At 48.5% G+C, this 18,905-nt stretch overlaps 2 protein-coding genes across 4 annotated transcripts in view; both read right to left on the minus strand.

Annotated features, from left to right (window-relative positions):
- Positions 1 to 10,981, minus strand: part of GRAMD2A (GRAM domain containing 2A) — a 35,351-nt gene extending 24,370 nt beyond the window's left edge. For 2 of the 3 annotated variants that reach the window (XR_012330198.1, XM_033851936.2), the window contains exon 1: positions 10,915 to 10,981. Coding sequence is in view for 2 of the 3 variants with exons in the window: in XM_033851936.2 (XP_033707827.1) it covers positions 10,915 to 10,955 (41 nt within the window). In the remaining variant the exon portion in view is untranslated. The remainder of the gene's footprint in view (positions 1 to 10,914) is intronic. The other variant, XM_033851937.2, reaches the window with a different exon arrangement.
- Positions 10,982 to 12,122: 1,141 nt separating this feature from the next.
- The window catches only part of PKM (pyruvate kinase M1/2), a 14,930-nt gene continuing 8,147 nt past the window's right edge, over positions 12,123 to 18,905 (minus strand). The window contains exons 6-9 of the mRNA XM_033850042.1: positions 16,668 to 16,866; positions 15,505 to 15,671; positions 13,594 to 13,775; positions 12,123 to 12,876 (exon numbers count right to left, since the gene is read on the minus strand). Coding sequence (XP_033705933.1) covers positions 12,770 to 12,876; positions 13,594 to 13,775; positions 15,505 to 15,671; positions 16,668 to 16,866 — 655 coding nt within the window. The 3' untranslated portion in view covers positions 12,123 to 12,769. The remainder of the gene's footprint in view (positions 12,877 to 13,593; positions 13,776 to 15,504; positions 15,672 to 16,667; positions 16,867 to 18,905) is intronic.

Below are 18,905 nucleotides of genomic sequence, written 5' to 3' on the forward strand. Positions count from 1 at the left end.
TATTTATTACCATAATAGCCAAAAAATGGAAACAACCCAAATACCCAACTGATGAATGGATAAACAAAATGTGGTATACCCATACAGTGGAACATAATTCAGCCATACAAAGGAATGAAGTACTGATACATATTACAACATGAATGGACCTGAAAAACATTATGCTAAATGAAAAGCCAGTTACAAAAGACCACATATCGTATGATTCCACATACAGGAAATGTCCAGAATTGGCAAATCCAGAGACAGAAAGTAGATTAGTAGTTGCCAGGGGTTGGAGGGAAGGGGAAATGGGAAGTGACTAATGCACATAGAGTTTCTTTTGGAGGTGATGAAACTGTTCCAGAATTAGACAGTGATGATGGTTGCACAACTTTGTGAATACAGTAAAAGCCACTGAACGGCACACTTTAAAAGGATGAATTTTATGGTGTGTGAATTATATCTCCACTAGGAGGATGGGGAAGAGGGAGGGGAAGGAGAGTAGCCTGGGACCTCAAGAATTACAGCACTTAAAGACTGTGTGGGGCTTCCCTGGTGGCACAGTGGTTGAGAGTCCGCCTGCCGATGCAGGGGACATGGGTTCGTGCCCCGGTCCGGGAGAATCCCACATGCCGCGGAGCGGCTGGGCCCGTGAGCCATGGCCACTGGGCCTGCGCGTCCGGAGCCTGTGCTCCGCAACGGGAGAGGCCACAGCAGTGAGAGGCCCGCGTACCGCAAAAAAAAAAAAAAAACAACAAACAACCAGGTGTATAGGTTGTCATGGAAGCCGAAAGAGTACTTCAAAAAGGAGGAATGGGAAAGCAGTGAAGTTTGCTGAGAGGCCAAACAGCGGGAGGACTGGAAGGCAGTCTAAGTAACTTTAGCAACAAGGAGGGGATCTGCAGCCTTAGCCAGGACCGTTTTGGTGCCCTACTGGGGGTCTGAATCCAGACTCGGGTGCTAAAGCCCTGCCCCTCCTTTCTCTCTCCCACGCTGCTGACTGCATCCCAGGGACGGACTGTGAGAGGCGTCTGAGCACAAGTGAGGATGCTGCCGAGCACAGCCGGCAGCCCAGGACACCGGCCAGCTCAGCGCCCCACCAACCTCGGATCCTGCCTTCCTCCCAGTGAAAAGACCACGGAGATTCTGGGGCATGGGACTGTACCTCCCTCTCCTGATTCCCTGGGCGGGGTGTCCACAGTCGGGGAGGGAGTGGGTGCTGCCCTTGCCCGCAGCTTCCCCGCCTGGTCCAGCCTTCCCCAGCCATCCTCACCTGACGCTCCTCACCCCTGGCGCATCTCTGCCGCAGCCCGCGAACCACAAGTCCATTTTCTGCGCCAGCCCTTGGAAGGGCTGGAGAGCCCAGCGCCACCCGGCGCCGAGAGGGCAGCCACACCCAGAATTCCAGCACCGCAGGGCCCCGCGCCAGCCCGCCCGGCCCTGCCCTGCCCACCCCTTGGCGGGGGCCGATGCGTCTGTAAGCGGAAGAGCAAAAGCTTGCGTAGACTGGAGGGCTATTGGAAAAACAGCAACCATGCCGACACCTCTGCTCCCTGGAAAGGGAGCCCGCACCCCTTCCGGGACCCAAACCTGGTATTGGCCCGGATTTGGGACGTCCCAGGACGGTCCAGCTCCGCGCCCTGCCACAGGCTTCTGCTACCGGGCTCTCCCAAGCCGTGCTCGTCTAAGGGTTCGGATTCCCGGGTGATGACCTACTCTTAAAGAGCTTACTGGGTCCTGGTAAGCTCCCAGGGAGAACCCTCTCCTCCCTCCAGGGAGAACCCCAGATTGTCCAACTGGTGGAAACCCCCTAGGAATGCCTGCTCTCGCCACTGTTATTCAACATTGTTCTGGAAGTTCTAGCCATTGCACAAAAGCACGAAAAAGAAATCCAAGGTTCATACGTTATTGGGGCTGGCCAAATTGTTGGTTCGGGTTTCCTACCGTCCTACCAAAAACCCGAACTTTTTGGCCACCCCAATAAAAAGCAATGATTATTGTTTGAAAGATGGTAACATAAACTAACTAGGGGATACGTCATCAACTGGAAAAATCATAAGAAAGTGGCCCAGATATTCTTATATTTGGGCCATGGGCTAGGCAGAGCTGTGATAAGGATAGACACACAATACACTCTCATGGAGTTAATTGTTATTCTAGTGGTTACAAGATCAATATAAAAATCAATAGTTTCTCAGTAGACCTGCAATAAACAGTTATAAAATATATTTGGGGAAATGATTCTATTCATATGGCAATACATATAAGTTACCCAAGAATAAACTCTTAAAATGTAGAGCAATTTATGAGAAGAAAATCACAGACATTTTTTAAATGACACGAAAGAAGCCTTGAATAAATGGAGAGATAAACTCTGCTCCTGAGTGGGAAGATTGAAAGTTCTAAAGAAGCGAATTTATCCCAAATGTCATGCAAGGGCTTTGCCCTACCAGATGTCAGAATAAACTACAAAGCTGGAGCAATTAAAATACTTACTAGTTTAGGAAAAGATGAATAGATCAATAGAATATAAGGGGAGTTTAGAAGATGATCTATGGGCATCTGAGAATTTAGTATATAAGAAAGAAGCTGTTTCAAATAAGTAAGGAAAGAACAGATTGACCAATAAATGTTCTTGGGGCAACTGGCTACCTCACACCATTCACAAAAATAAATCCCAGGTAGATTAAACATCCAAATATTTTCTAAGCCAATAAAAAACTAAAATAAAATAGAAGAGAATATTAACATACCGAGAAAGGTCTTCCTAAGCAAGATATAAAACCTAGAACACATAAAAGATTTAATTGCATAAAAATTAAAAACCTTTGTACATCAAAATTCAAACTGGCAGGGGGCTTCCCTGGTGGTCCAGTGGTTAAGACTCTGCACTTCCACTGCAGGGACATGGGTTCCATCCCTGGTCAGGGAACTAAGATCCCACATACCACAATGTGGTCAAAATAAATAAATTAATTAAAATTTAAAAGGTGATGTAAACAACAAAGGATTGGTATTTTTAAATGATAATGACTCGTCCAAGTCAGAAAGAAAAAGGTAAACAATCTAATAGAAAAGTGGGTAAAGAATATGAACAGGTAAGTCACAAAAAAAGAAATATCTCTATTACCTATCTTACTGGTAAACACTAAAAAAATTATAGTGCTCAATATTACAGGATGTGGAAAATAAGCATTCTTATTTTCCATGATGAGACTTAAAACTTAGTTAACATTTCTAACATATATCAAATTATTTAAGAAATGTAAATCCTTTGATCCTACAACTCCATTTCATGGAACTTGGTATAAGGAAATAAATGGACAAGTAGGCAAAAATTTATATTCCTTTAGTTAACAAGTATGAAGGAAAAGGTGGAAATACCAAAATAATATTTTATCAATATAACAGAGTCCTATGCAATTGACTAAAAGACTAGAGTACAGCTGCATGTGCTAATTTGGAAAAAAGTCCAAAATATGTTGTTTAGTGAAAAGTACATATAAGTAACCAAGATATAACCCATTTATAAAATTAAAAGTTCTATATCAAACAACAGTGATTATATCTCAGGGAAGAATTCATTCTCAATAGTTTCTGTTTTGTTTGAACTTATTATAACAGGGTGTAATACTTTTAAAATCAACAAAAATAATAAAGATATTTAAAAATGAAATAGAAGGGATATTTTTACTTATTAAATTTCAAAGGCTTAAAAGTTTAATAACATCTACTGTTGATCAACATGTTGCTGAATGGGCAGTCTCACACACCCCTGTGTGAGAGGGCAGTGTGTGAAAACGTACATACATTTGTATGTAGATACTCAATAGACCCACAAATTCCACTTCTAACAATTTATTCTTAGGAAATAATTGAACACAAATTTAAATGTATAAGAATGTGCACTGAAGTGTAGTTCACTACACTTGTAGAAGAGGAAAAAAACAATAGGGCATGAACAAATTATGGTTTATTCGAAGAATGAAAGGCTATGTAACTATTAAAATGATATTTATCATTATTTTTTAAAACTTATTCAAAATAAGTCTACCACAAAGGATAGCATTATAGAACATTGGAAAAAACATTATATAGAACAGCATGTATTATAAAATATATTGGGAAGGATGCTCACCAAAATTCTAACATTATTTTCCTCCTTGAGTTGGGATTGCAGGTGTTTCTTTTCTTCTTTATAATTTTCTGTAGTATACTTTGCCTAAATTTTACGATCACAATAAACTATTTTCATTTGGTGAGAGAATGAAAAAAAAGGAGAAAGACACAGAAAGAAAGAAACTTGTTCCAAAGGCACAGCAATGTTAACTAATAGACACTTCTTAAATTCCAAATTTCTAAAACATGCTTCTTACATGAAAACCCTCAGAATCCAACAGAAAAAGAAACCTTGATTTTAAAAATGAACTTTGCCAAATTCCCACATGTGATAAAACTGTACAAAACTAAACACACACACACACACACACACACACACAAATGAATGCATGTGAAACTGGTGAAATCTGAATAAGGTCAAAGGGATTATATCAATGTCAATTTTCTGGTTGTGCTATTGTTGTGCAGGATATTACCACTGGGAAAAACTGGGGGAAATGTACACGAGATCTTTGTATTATTTCACACAATTGCATGTGAATCTACAATTATCTAAAGATTAAAAAGTTTATTTTTAAAAAATGAACTTTGCACCTTGAATAGTAAAAAAAGACCAAGCTTTTCTTACAGCTGGGTCTGAATCATCAGAGAGACCTGGTCTCAGATTCTCAAAACTGGAGGAACTGCAGGGAAACTCATTTTTGGTGAGCATCTACTGTGTACCAGGCCATTACACAGCCTGAGAATCTTTGAAGTAGGCCAGATGTGACTCTGTTTTATAGAGAAGAGAGGGAGGCTCAGAGCCAGTAGTAACTCAGCAGTAACTTGTGGAGCAAGGATTTGAATCCAGGTCTTTCTGAAAGCTCAGGCTCTTCCTATTATTATATCACAGTAACTACGTAACCGAGAATAACTTAAAAGGGGGGAATAAAACAACCTTACTCAGTGTTATCCATATCAAGGAACTTAGTGTAAGGAAGTAAATATTCAAGTGGGTGAAAAAAGGGTAAAGTTGCAATTAGGCACAAGACATTTCAAAACGTGCGCCTACATGTAACTGTGATCTATCAGGTATGTCACTGAAGTTCTGATTATTAGAAAGTTCTTTCCAACACCCAGATGGACCTCTCTCTATCTACTGATCCTTCACCAAAGAACAAACTTTTGACATCATGTTCCTTTCTTGATAAAACCAGATCTTCACTGCTGGTGTGACCAGTGCAGAGTCTCTGCAATGACTACTCCTAATCTCTCTTCTCCTGGATCTGATACTGCAAGACCCATTAGCTTTCCCATCTGCTGCTCTTACATGGGGCCAACTGGTTATTTCCAGTCCTCCCAAGTCTTCCTCCATCATTATGGAGCCCAGTTGACAGTCTAATGGACCGTGGAATCCAGGCAAGGGTTGCAGGGAAGGTCTGTGAACTCCTGGAATTTGGGGCAAAACTGTTGTGTCTAAACAAAGGAACATGTCTCCGGAAAGAGAATATTTCACTTTCATTAGATTTTTTTTTTTTTTTAAATGGGCACGACTGTAAGACTCTATTTACAAAAACAGACAATGGGCAGGATTTGGCCTGCTGACCACAGTTTGCCAATTCCTGCGGGCTTCAATTCTCATTATGTAAAATAAAAGAGAGAGAGAGAGAGATTATTAAAAGAACTGCCAAGTATAATTTAAAGTTTCTTCACGGATACATGTATGTGTATGGCTGAGTCCCTCTGCTGTGCTATATTTTTAATATAGCCTATGACTCCCAAAATGATAGGAAATACAACTTTAATTTGATCAGCAATCAAATGGGTTTAAAAGATAAACTTCAAAACTGATGACTTTAAAAAAAATAAATACTCAGCTAGCAATGAACACCCCTGGTGCTTAGATTATGGTCATGCAATTTCCCAAAAGGGAACCAGTGTTCCTTAGAGAAATGGCTGATTCCAGATTTGGGGCAGGAAATACACAAATGGGCCTAAAATATCTAATCATACCAGAAAGCAAGGAAGCCATCAAAGACTGTGGTGGGGGCTTCCCGGGTGGCGCAGTGGTTGAGAGTCCGCCTGCCGATGCAGGGGACGCGGGTTCGTGCCCCGGTCCAGGAGGATCCCACATGCCGCGGAGCGGCTAGGCCCGTGAGCCATGGCCGCTGAGCCTGCGTGTCCGGAGCCTGTGCTCCGCAACGGGAGAGGCCACAACAGTGAGAGGCCCGCATACCGCAAAAAAAAATAAAAAAAGACTGTGGTGATGGCACAAGTATTCAGGAGCCAACCTGAAGATAGAGCAAGATGGGACAATTTGAGCATCAATAAGAATAATGTCTACAGTGCGCTAAAACACATCAAATATGTTTAAATCCATGAGATCATAATAATACCAAAATGACTCATTGGTCACCTTTGGTGATTACTAGAGACCCATCTCATTATTTTGAAAACCTGTAAATAAAAGGAAAGAGCTGAGGATTTATTCTCCCTTTCTAGTATTGGGGTAACCAAATAGTTGAAGAAGGGACATTTCTCTTATAGAAATATTCAAGCTAATAAATAATGAAAGAGTGATAGAATTGGAGTAATACCATTTTGCAATCCCTAAGGAAATAATGGGTTTACATGAAATAATGGGTTTACATGAAATAATCATCAATGGCTGTTAACATGCCCCAAAGAGAAATAACCAGACCTTATGTGTTTCCTCAAGTGTTCAGTACCTCCTGAATCTGATCAATGTCTAGATCCAGCTGCCAATCTATAGGAAATACAAGAGTCAGAGGAACATTTTTAAACAGCACCAGCAAACTGGTGAAGGGTATAGGAAAAAAAAAAAAAGATTTTTTCCGACAAATAAGTTGCAAGGAAAAAAGAAGAAATAGAAGGGGAATTTATACATTACAAGAGACTACTAGAGACACAGATATATAGATTCAATGTTTCAGCCAATTGTATAAAACTCATTTGGAGCCTTATAAAAGTTTTTAAAATGGCACAAAAACATTTACTAGATGATGTGGGAACTTTGCCGACTAGCTACCTGATGATTTTAAGAAGTTATTGTTATTTTTCAGGTGTGAAAATGGTATTGTAGTTATATTTTTAAAAGACCTTATCTTTTATAGGTACACACTGAAATAACTGTGGGTGAAATAATATATCTTAGATTTGCTTCAAAATAATCCAGGAGGGAGGGAGAAGGGAGGCCCATGACTTGATAATTGTTGAAGCTGGGTGATGGGCACATGCTGCTTATTATACTACTCTTCTTGTGTATGTGTTTGAAATTCTCCACAATGAAAAGAGGTAACAATTAAATATATAAACATTTCCAACTTGTTTGGTAATCAAAGAAGCCCAGTATGAATATGAATATCGATTCTGAGGTATTGTCACTAGGTTATTTCAAAACAAAATTGTTGAATAGTCCTTCAAATTCAAAAATTATTTAAAATATAACATTTTGTGTGGCCCTGGTGATTATGGGCAAGTTTCAAATAATTTGATTAATGTTAACATAAATTAGAAATATTTAATTTTTTTTCTTTACACGAAGGAGTGAGAAAAACATTCTTACAACCAGTCACAGCTGTTTGCTCAGACATCCCACCCATGCTGCTGTTCTGACCCTAAGCCACCAACGATGACCCCAAGACACCAGTGAAATGAAATACCAGGATGATTTTGACAATTATTTAATATACCATGATGTGCCAGGTCAACACGTCAGAAGGAAAAGCAATTTGTATTTGATTTAAACTAATTCTTTATATGCTTTTTAGTCCATATTTTTTTGAGGGTGAAATAGATTAGGATAGCTTTATTACTTTGCCAGGCAAAGGGGGACACGGCAGGCTCCTGCCTCGAAAAATTATGTTTTCCCCTTTAGTTCATAGTTTTAAAAAATAGTCCCAGCCAAAACCAACGTCCTATTTAAAAATTAACAATGTGATTTTCTAGTGGTTTTAAACATCATCTGAGGAAACTCTGACTTAGGACAAGGACTTAAAGATCGGCTCAACCTCCACAGGTTATTAAAACACTCCAGCCCTAAATTATGACCAGGCATTTGTAAACTAATGAAAATGTGTAGTTGTCGTGGGGAGAAGGGAGACACCAGCCTGCCCCGCGGAGGCTTATATTCGTGGGAACAGTGCCTTCCTTCACGCTGTAGCTGGCAGGGACTCCCTGGGGAGGCAGGTACTTCTTAATTACAAAGGAAGCTCCGTTCCCGGGGGGCTTCTGCCCTCCCCCTCCTCCTTCCTTTCCTACGTTAGTAAACAGCAGGGGAATTAATCAAAGCTTCAAAGGTTGGTGATAACATGTGGTGACAGACTGGTGCCCTGTGGCCCAGGTGAATAGCAGCACAGTGGCCAAGATTGACTTCTTGCCAAACTTACCCTTGCATAAGAGATGGCTGCAGAATTGGGGGGAATTATTTTCACTTCTCAGGAAAGGAGAAAAGCAAATTATTTTCTGGTGTCCGGACTCAGACACTCGACACCAAAGTGGAATGCTGCATGGGTCTCGACTTCATGGGCTTTCCATAGGTAGTCATAGCAACGAAGTAATTATGTAAAGAGATAAAATACCTTCAGAAATCAAGGGGGAAACAGGCTAGTTAGCAGAGTCACTGAATAGCTGCATGGAGAAGGCCTTTAAGGAGCCTACAATCCAATCTCCTTACCTTATGACGGCAAAGCAGGCCCAGAGAGGGGACTTGTCCCAGGTCACAGCAAAATAGGAACTTCTTATGAGACAGGCTCTTTATGCTGGTCTGATAAGTATGGTATGTGGCATTCAAGGGCCAAAGCCACGACTTAACCAGGTTAAGGACTAGGGGGGCCCACCCAAGCACAGGCATGTGGAGGAGGTTCAGGGAGGCTGGCTGGCATAGCCCATCTTGAGTACTGCTGACCTCAGCCTCAGGGGGTCATCCTAGGTGGATGGGTTGGCACACAGATCCTTCTGGTCTGCACTAAGGCTTTGAAGACTCGCCTAAGCTCAGAAATTTCAAAGCAACCAGTAACAACAAGGCATGGATAGGACCTGGGCTGTCCCCTCTAGGCTATTCAGAAAATTCTCCCAAAGGCAAGTCAGGAAGGAGAACTTGGATTTGGCCCCAGCAGAAATGCTCCTGCAAACTCAGGAGCAGCTTCTGTCAGCTTCTGCGCTGACATGATGCACTCTAGATCTGCCCATTTGCCCCAGAGATGTGCACTGCTTAACTGGTCCTGTCAAACCATAACCTCAGACCTGAGAGTGTCTGTCAGCATGGTCAGAGGACTGCGGAAGGAGCATACTGGCCCCCTCACTGCAGGATGGGAAGGACACCCTCTATGCCACCTCTCCCTGCAACCCCATAAGTCTTCGCTCTGAAAGGAACTGGACTTCAGAGCCAGCTAGGGGGTGTACACTGGGGCAAAGCCGTCACGGATTGTCGGGACATTCTCTCATTCCCTAGGAGCCTGATTCCTGCAAGGATGAGTGGGGCAAGCAAAGCAAAGAAGGGCAAATGCCAGTGGGGTAGGGCCTCACCAGCCTCTTTGAAGACAGGACAGAGGGAGCCCTTAAACATTCCACCAGGGGGCTTCCCTGGTGGCGCAGTAGTTGAGAATCTGCCTGCTAATGCAGGGGACACAGGTTCGAGCCCTGGTCTGGGAGGATCCCACATGCCGTGGAGCAACTAGGCCCGTGAGCCACAACTACTGAGCCTGCGCGTCTGGAGCCTGTGCTCTAAAAAGAGAGGCCGCGATAGTGAGAGGCCCGCGCACCGCGATGAAGAGTGGCCCCCGCTTGCCACAGCTAGAGAAAGCCCTCGCACAGAAACGAAGACCCAACACAGCAAAAATAAATAAATTAAAAAACTCCTACCCCCAACATCTTCTTAAAAAAACAAACAAACAAACAAAAACATTCCACCAGTTCCATGTACTTGTGTGGACTGGGCACTGAGCTCACACCACATTCACCCTATCTGCCCCAGTGCTAGATGGCCAGCCTTCAGAGCTCAGGCTGTGGGCTTTGGGACTGGGGCAAGGGCAGGAACTTACAGCTTCATCCACTGGCTCTGCCTTCCACAAATAATCCTACCTGCAGGGCCCCAAGACTTCATGGGGCAGAGGCCACAATTCTTGGTGCCACCTGAAATATCACCTCCTGCCTGCCCTGCCTCCCTGCCCCTTGCCCAGCTGCAAGAACTTTCCTTCCTCCGAGGGTTACTGTGGAACAGATCTCGAGGCTGAGAGACTGGCCCCAGCCTGTCCGACGGCGAAGGGCCTGAGGGATGGGTGCGGCCGAGTCGTCCTGGGGCAGCTCCAGGCTGCCTCCCGGGCAACCGAGCGCCGCTACAGACCCGTTTGGAAGAGAGAGGCTGACCCTTTCGGGGGCCAGAAGGGAAGCGCCAGCCCTCGGGTGGGGGGCAGTCAGGACTGGGGGTCGATATGGCTGGGGAATGAATCAATGAATGCCCAGCGACGGCGGCGGAGGAGGGTGATGGACCACAGGAGGTATCCCGAGGTGGGGGGGGTGCCCTCCACCTCCCTGATACCGCCTGGATGTCCCTCATCCGACAGGTTCGAGCCCCTCGCGCGAAGCGCCTACAGCCTGACATCCTGCCCCAGCGCGAACACCTCTTAGCCCGGGAAGCGCCAGGGCCCGCGCAGCGCAGCTCTGGAGTGAAGCCCGCATTCCGGAGGGCCAGGAAGCGCCTGCCCCGCGGGTAGAACGCGCCGAGGCGCAGCGGCCTCCGGGTCCCGCCGGGCAGCGTCCCTTCGAGTTGGCCCCTGGGCCCTGGAGCCCGGTCCGCGGGTCGCAGCCCCTTACCTGCCCGCCTTGGCGGCCTCGCCCGGGCTCAGAGCAGTCATCGCGGAGCCTCCAGCGAGCGCCGGAGACCGCGCCGCACGACCGAATGCCCACTCCCGACCGCCTCGGATGACACGCCCCCTACCGCCTATTGGCTGCTCGCACGGGACGGGCACAGCCCATTGGTTGTTCCTCCCTCTCTCCAGATCCAGGTGGGGCCCCGAGCTCTGCTCGGATCCTATCCCGGAGGACGGCCTGGGTCTGCACGCTCTGCCCTTCCCAGCGAGGGCCTTGGGTGCCTGCTCCAGGTTCTCCCTCTTTAGCCATTTAGTCTCGGAGCCCGAAGTCCTTTGCAGAAACCCATCCCTCCCAAAACCTCCCAACGCTAAGCTCCAAGGCAGTTTCAATTTCTCTCCACACCAGAGAAGTGAGGACATGAGTAGGGAACACCAGTGCGAATTTTGAACAGCTCCGGAGCTGTAATGATTTCATGCGCTTTCCCGAGTTGGGGACTTTTCAGTGCCTCCCCAGGCAAAAATCTTTTGGAGGTGTCTGGAAAGGGACTGCAGATGGCCAGAAATCGAGTAGCAAAGCACAGGCAGAAGAGCTCAGTGTGACAATGAACCTGGCCTCTGGGCTCCTTCCCTCTTATCCCCACCAGGAAAGGCTTGGTCCTTCAGAGTGGTCAGGAGAGAGGAAAGGTGCAAGCCAGATTTAGTTCCATTCCCAACCCTCTCCCCCTTCCTTGACCCTGCTCTATCATGGAGAGAGGACATTCGAAAACAGAAGGGGCACAAAGGGAGCCCAGGGTTCCACAAATATTCTGGAAACTGGGAGCAGAACTTGGTCTCATATCAAGGGCCTCTACTGCAGGAAGACCTAAGGCGGAGGGGCAGGACAAGGGCCACTTCACTCCTGGTTTACCCATGAGCAGGAGGGAGGGGGCCTTGTTGCTGCCTTCTCCAATCTTTGGTCCAAATAAGCTGTTAAAATTTCCCCAGCTGCAGGACCTTTTAGACCCCAGGGTGCTGAAAAGGGTAACCTATATTCTCAAGACAGTCAGCGACTGCTTCCCCAGCACCTCTGCACCCCAGGGAACAGGATGGCAGGTGGCCTGAGTTGTTACACAGGAGTACTCACCAGGAGCCACAGGGCTCTTGCCATTTTCACCCTACTTGGAGGGCAGGGTTCAACCACCCGCCCCCCCATCAGAAAAAAGAGGAAACAGGTGCTTCAGCTGTTGTTTATTGACATACAGGTAGGCTCTATAGCAACAGGCCTGGAGGCGGCTGCAGTAGTGAGGGAAATGGAAGGTGGAGGGTGGAGTGTTTGTCTGCAGCAACAGTCGAGTGGAGTGAAGGAACAGAAGTGCACAGTGCACAAGGTGGGAGTGAGGGAGGCTGAGGGGGGCTGGAGAACCAAGTAAGGGCCAGGGCCAGAGTCTGCTTAAACTGGAACCTCTGCCCTATTCCCTAAGGCCCCTACTTTTAGCCGACTATCTCCTGATCCCACGCCAGGGCTGGGAGTTCTCCGGGTATCCATTTTCTACAGGAACTGAATCGAGTACACAAAGGAAGAGAAGCAGGAGCTGTTGCCCTCTTTGTGAAGCTCTGGGGCCTCCAGTCCTGCCTGCACCCCTCCTTCGTCCCTTGCTCGGATGGGGCCACATGATGGGTGGCCCAGCTCTGAACTACCCCACCCAAGCAGGGTCTTAAAAACAGCCGTGTTTCACAGAGGCATTAATCTTCTTCCCTGGCATCCCAGCCCACCAGTGCCACACCACAGCCCCAAGTGAGCACTACAAGCATTGCTGGCCTAATGGATGGGTTGGGGAAGGGGGATGGGACAGGGGCTGGAGGAGGGGCTCCGGGGCCCATCACGGCACAGGAACTACACGCATGGTGTTGGTGAAGCCAGAACCAGGGCGCCACCCGGTCAACACAATGACGACATCTCCCTTCTTGAAGAAGCCTCGGGCCTTGCCTGGAGGAAGAGAAGAGGGGCTGGTGAGTGAAGAATCATGTGAAGAAGGTATGCACCTGGGAGACTGCCCCCAGTCGGAGGAAGCTAAGCAGGGCTGACGGGCCTTTACTCCCTTACACCACAAGGTGGCGCTAGCCTCACAGCCCAGGCAAAGGGGATGAGGGAAGCCTTGATATATCCGTATGGCTCAGATAGCAGAGCTGGAAGGGACCTTTGGACATCATTCATATTCTACTCTAGAGGGTGGAGAGCCCAGCCCAAAGTCACAGCTAGCTGCTTCCTCTCATCACATGATATCCTACTCTTATACTGGGACAAAGACCATATGAATACATAATTTGTACATGTGCTGGCCCCAAGTGTAGGAGCTCTGGCTAATTTTATGAAAAACCTCAATGATGAGCAGATGCCAAAGAATGGACAACCCCGATTATCGAGGATCCTTTGCTTTGGATCCTAGACTGGAAGAGAGTGAGGAGAGAACGTGGGGTGCTCAGCCCCACAACTCAAAGGCCCCTCTTCCCTCCTGGGCTCAGCCCAGGACTCCAGGGAATGGGATGAGGGATTCAGAGAACATTCCCAGTGAGGACAGCTAGGGCTCTTGCACCCAAAGGCCAACATGTTCCCCTTTCTATAGGGTCTCAGAGAGACCAGTGCTCAGGCACCTTCTCCACCTTCTCCACCCCTCCACCTCTAGCCCTTGCTCGAGCCACGCACCAACATTCATGGCCAAGTTCACCCGGAGGTCCACGTCCTCAGCCCAGGCCTCCTGCACTGGGTCCTTACACACCACAGGGAAGATGCCGCGGTACAGGTGGGCCTGGCGAGCTGTCTGGTGATTCCGGGTCACAGCAATGATGGGGGCCCGGGGGCGATATCTGGACACCTGATGTGCAGACCTGAGATGGGGGACAGGCAGACAAGACTGTTAAACAGTGTCCCAGGAAGCTCCTCAGGGCCTTCAGCAACAACTCACCCTCTAATCCAACTCCCTATGCCAGCCTGAGGCTCTCTGCTGCCAAGACTGGGGCGGCTCCTCATCCTGTATCTTCCACAGCACATAATTCTTCTTCATAGCTATGCTACCCATCTGCCCTGCCCCGCTCCCAACAGGCCAGGGCCCCAGGATCATGCCGACCCAGCAAGGTCAGTTTCCCCCACTTCCCCCACATGGCCCGTACTTGGCAGCAGCTACAAGCCAAGCAACATGGGAATAGCACCTGACTCTTGACATTCGCAAGAAAACAGGAGCAGAGCCCACCAGTCCCCCTTGGAATCTACAACGCAAGTCTTCCCTATTGCTGTGCCCTCTCCTGACTCCACGTGACCCCCCGGGTCCCTGAAACAGTTCCAGCAACTGGGCTGTAGAGCCCCCCAGTCAAACCTGAGTATCTAAGTGAGGCTTAGAAATACAGGTGGCTACCCAGGAGGCAAGACCAGGGGATGGGAGTGTCAGTGGGGGAGGCTCTGCCTGTGAAGGCTCCTCGGTGGGGGAGGGGACCCCTGTACAGCCCCAGCGCCAGGTGCTTCCTTCAGCACTGACACTGTATACGTGTGGCTGCAGATGTGCCTCGGGAGGTGGAGGGGCCTGCAGGGGGAACTGGGGCCTGGAAGGCAAACTGTGAGGACTACTCAACAGGTGTCAGGGAAACTTAAGCCATGTCACAGCAGAAGGCGCGCTGCGTTAAGGCCTGGCCTCCATACAAGGCTTTCAGAGGGCAGCAAGCGCTAAAGTCAGGACTCGCTGAGAGTGAAATCCCAGAAGCCTGGAGTTAAAAATAGCCAAGGAGCAAAGGCTGGACTTTTTCACAAAGGTCAACCCAAATGGTGGGAGCTTTTCATCCTGAGCCCTCTGCTGAGGGAATCTGCACATCGTGTGTCCTGGTCCTAAAGGCAGTCCCACCTGCTGCTCCTTGGTGCGTGGGGCTGCCTGTCTGCTCCTCTCCACCCGCCTCCTCCAGGAAACCCTAGCTGCCCTGTGGAGGAGGAGCACACCCCAGACCCAGGGAGGGAAGCACGACAGCCTAGTGATCTGGAAGGGACCCCGAGCCTGAGGCCGAGCAGAGGCCTCAGCCTGGATGCACGGCCCAAGTGCCAGCAACACACCACGGTGACCTTTCCTGGGCAGCACCCACTTGCCTTTGGGACTCAAAGACCGATGGGACGGGTGCACCAACCAAACAGCATGTCAGCAAACAGCACTAATTTTCCACACTGAACTTTTTAAAGAGCACAGAGCAACCAGAATAAGCAAAACTGGTTATCCTTTACTTTTTGAGAAAAACAGCTTTTAAGTATCAACCATTTGTCATCAGTCTGTCTGTCTATGTAATTAAGTCTCTAGTTCATCGTGAGGGTATAAACTTGCTTTGGACCCAAATGGTCTGACACGCCTATGAGCACTGCCTGGGATCCTGTCCTTCAGGCCCAGGGCAGGGGTTCTGCTCGCTCCCAGAGCCTGGCCACGGGGCCAGGGGAGCTCCGTCCCTGCAGGGTCCCGGGCACAGGCTGAGGGGTCTTACCTTGGCTTGGTGCCATCTGAGCACCGTTTAGTGCACTGCTCCCAGGACCCCCAAGGAAAGGTGCTGCCGAGCTGGGCGTTCCCAGGGAGCCGCTGCCACCTCCTACCTGCCAGACTTGGTGAGGACGATTATGGCCCCACTGCAGCACTTGAAGGACGCCTCCACGGCACCCACGGCGGCGGCTTCGGTGGGGTCACTGGTAATGGGCGACAGGCGGCGGAGTTCCTCAAATAATTGCAAATGGTAGATGGCAGCCTCTGCCTCACGGGCAATCTAGGGAGGGGCAACATCGGTCCAGAGGGACGAGAGGGGGACAGAGCTTTGTCAGAGCCGTGTCACACGGGAGAGGGAGGGGAAGAGTCGCACAGACAGCTGGTGAGGGGCATGTCCCTGGGTGCAGAGGCCAAGAAGAGCCCAATCGCTGGAGGTTCTGAGCTAAGCGAGATCAAGACTCGCAGGAACCAGCCCTTCACCAGGCGCCTGTGACGTCGCTGTGCCTGCCGAGCTGAAGGACCCTGCGGTCCTGGCCTGCCCTGACTCCCTGGCTAGCTTCCTGCAGGTGAGAGGAGAGGTCCTGAGTGCGGGCCCCAGGTGCAGGGCTGGGCCCTGGCTGTCTTCTAGAACGGCTGGAAGTTACCTGCCCTCAGGGCCCTACCTGCCAGACTCCGTCAGAACTATCAAAGCTGCCGCTAAACACTTATAAGAAGCCTCCACGCTGCCCATGGCCATGGCTTCCATGAGGTCTGTGGAGCGACTTGAGGCTCGCGCAAGTTCTTCAAACAGCTTGAGGTGGAACATGGCTGCCTCAGCCTCACGAGCTATCTGTAAGGTTTAGGGGGAGGGGAGGCAAGGAAGAGGGGAAGGTACCTTAGGTTAATTGGCTAAGTCTGTCCTTCAGGAAGATGCAAAGAGGCAGGGTGATGAAAGCCCACTTAGGGATGTGTGGAGGATTTCAAACATCAACCGCTACTGCTTCCCCTCCAACCGAGGGGAAAGTGATTCTTCCGTTCTGGAAGGATCTATTGATATTGGAAGGACTTTTTGATTGGCGGTGGAGGTGGAGGGAGATAATATGGTGGCAGGCTCTAGTGCCTGGGCATGGAAACATGAAGAGGCTGGGGCCCCCGGGGCTCCCGGGCCTACACAGCTCCCTGGCAGGACTTGACCACGCTGCCTCATGAACACAGCTCACAGGAAGGAACAGGCCTCCCTCCTCACATGGCTGTCTGGTGGTTACTACCAGGCTTCATGCCTGGCCTCCATGCACACATGGAGTGCTTCCTTGGCTTCGGACACAGGGATGCTACCAGCCTGTCCAATGGCATGCCGTGCAAGCACACTGAGCAGTGCTGGAAAACTGAGGTCAAACAAAGCCAACGTCACGCGGCTTGACCGCGTTCTAAGCAGGCAGGTGGAAAATTGGCGAGCTTTGCGGTCAGGAGGAGTAGCCATGTGAAGAGAAAGGTGCCTGTGAAAACACGCAGGTAAGTTTAACAAGACATTTAATTAAATCAAATGATTAAAACACCCATGAGAAAGCCACTGAGTTATTTACAGACCACCTGGCTCAGATAACACCAAGAATTAGGAAGAAAATTTAAGCTTTAGAGGGTTATAATGCAATTACCAGCATCTTAGAGAATGATGGGTGAGGGAAGAATCAGTAATACCACCTCATTAACTTGACAGGATAAGAAGATGAGTGTCAGAATTTGCTAGGTTAACGGTTTTCTTCCTGCAAGAATGGAATGCATGCAGCCCAAAAGGACAGGAAACATGAACAGGAAGGAGAACCATACCTGGTACTGCCTAGCCCTTAGTTAAGGGACATCAACTGCATCAGTGAGATAAAGGAGAAAGCAGTGGACAGGTAAGAGGGGAAGCTGTTGGCCAGTGTTAACTGGTGACATGGACAGGAGAGGCCTGTACCAACTGGCCCAGACCCCATAACTTATCTCCTGAGCAGTGCCATGCAATCCCAGTCTTGCAGTTCTAAGGTGTCTGTTCAAAGGAAAGATTGGGGTATGGAAAAACAGACGTGGGTTCAGAGCCCAAAGTCTGGTTCTTAGACTGTGACCCCAGTACAGGCCCCACATGGATACCTGTCTTGATCTCCTGCTAGATGAAGTACCATGTTGCAGGAGAGAACACTGGCTTCAGAGTCAGCAGATCTGGGTCCAAACTCAAGCTGTATTACCATGTACCCTCATCTATAAAATGGGGTGACATCTATCTCACTGAGGTTATGGAGACTACGTCAATCTACACAAGGACTTAACAGACATTTAATAATAGTAGTGAAATTTAACGCTAAGGCTATAATTAAACATATCCCATCTAATTCATTTCATAAATAAGGCCTTGAGAGGTTAAATTTGGTACAGACATTAAAGTCCCTACAGTCTATGCGGTTTCATGGTTCCATAAATCAGGTCAAGGTCACTCTCGCACCTCGGAGGCAATGGGGCCACACAACTAAGCAAGGCAGTTATAGAGAAGGGATGATGTGTGGAGACCCATAAACACAATGGCAGCCACTCTAGAGGGGAGAGGTTCAAGGTCCACTGTCCCCCAGGAGAGAGGAAGCACTCACCACTGGGGCAGTTGTGAGAATGACCATGAGCCCATAGTGCATGAGCATCTGTGACAGCAATCATGTCACACACAGAGGGTGGCATATCAGCCAGGAAACACAGCTGTGCCAGGGACAGGGATTGGTCTCTACCAATTTCATTACGGGCAAATCCACCCAGGGTGCCAAGGACAGACCAGAAGACATCTGTAGTCAAGTTGTCTTGTTTCATGCCTGAAAAAGTATTTAATATAACTCTCATGTCTTCTCTGGAAGTCATCTAAGCCTAATAATCACATAGAAAATGAAGGAGGAAAGGACGATTATCTAGTCCAGAAGTTCTTTTTGGGGGATTGTTTTAAATTTGCGGGAATGCAGGGGAGGGGGTGTCACACAAAGGGCTTGGGGTCCTTTGTTGGCTGGAAAGCGAATAGGAAGGTTAAAGAAACACTGTTTCAGGGTAGGAGGCAAGTTCACTGAGCTATACATTATCAACAGCGACCTAGGGCTGTTGTGAAAGTTCATTTGCAACACTCATTTCCCCAGGCCTGATGACCCATCCCTGTGTTAACTCTTCAGTAAGCTCTAGAGCAGGAGCAGCCAGGCTGCGGGACATGGCAGAGCGGGAGACCCTTGAAAAGCTAGCTCCCACAGGAGAAAGAGGAGTGGCCTCCAGGGCTCCTCCAGATGCTCTCACCCCAGGGCCAGGCGGGATAAGCCAGCCTTCCACCTGTTTCTATTTGTGGGCCTGTCACCCATCACTTAAACCCCACTTTTTAGTCTAGGGCGTGTGCAACAGCTCAGCAAAGCAGGCGCTGCTGCAGGCACCATGCAAGGCCAGCCTGCAGCCAAGTCAGTGCAGGCAACAGCCTCCAGTGCAGGCCCAGAGGCCCCCGTCGGGGAGGCACCTGGCTGGGGACAGGTGGGGAATCAAA

This window comes from Tursiops truncatus, chromosome 2, assembly GCF_011762595.2.
Source record: "Tursiops truncatus isolate mTurTru1 chromosome 2, mTurTru1.mat.Y, whole genome shotgun sequence".
Taxonomy (NCBI): Eukaryota; Metazoa; Chordata; class Mammalia; order Artiodactyla; family Delphinidae; genus Tursiops; species Tursiops truncatus.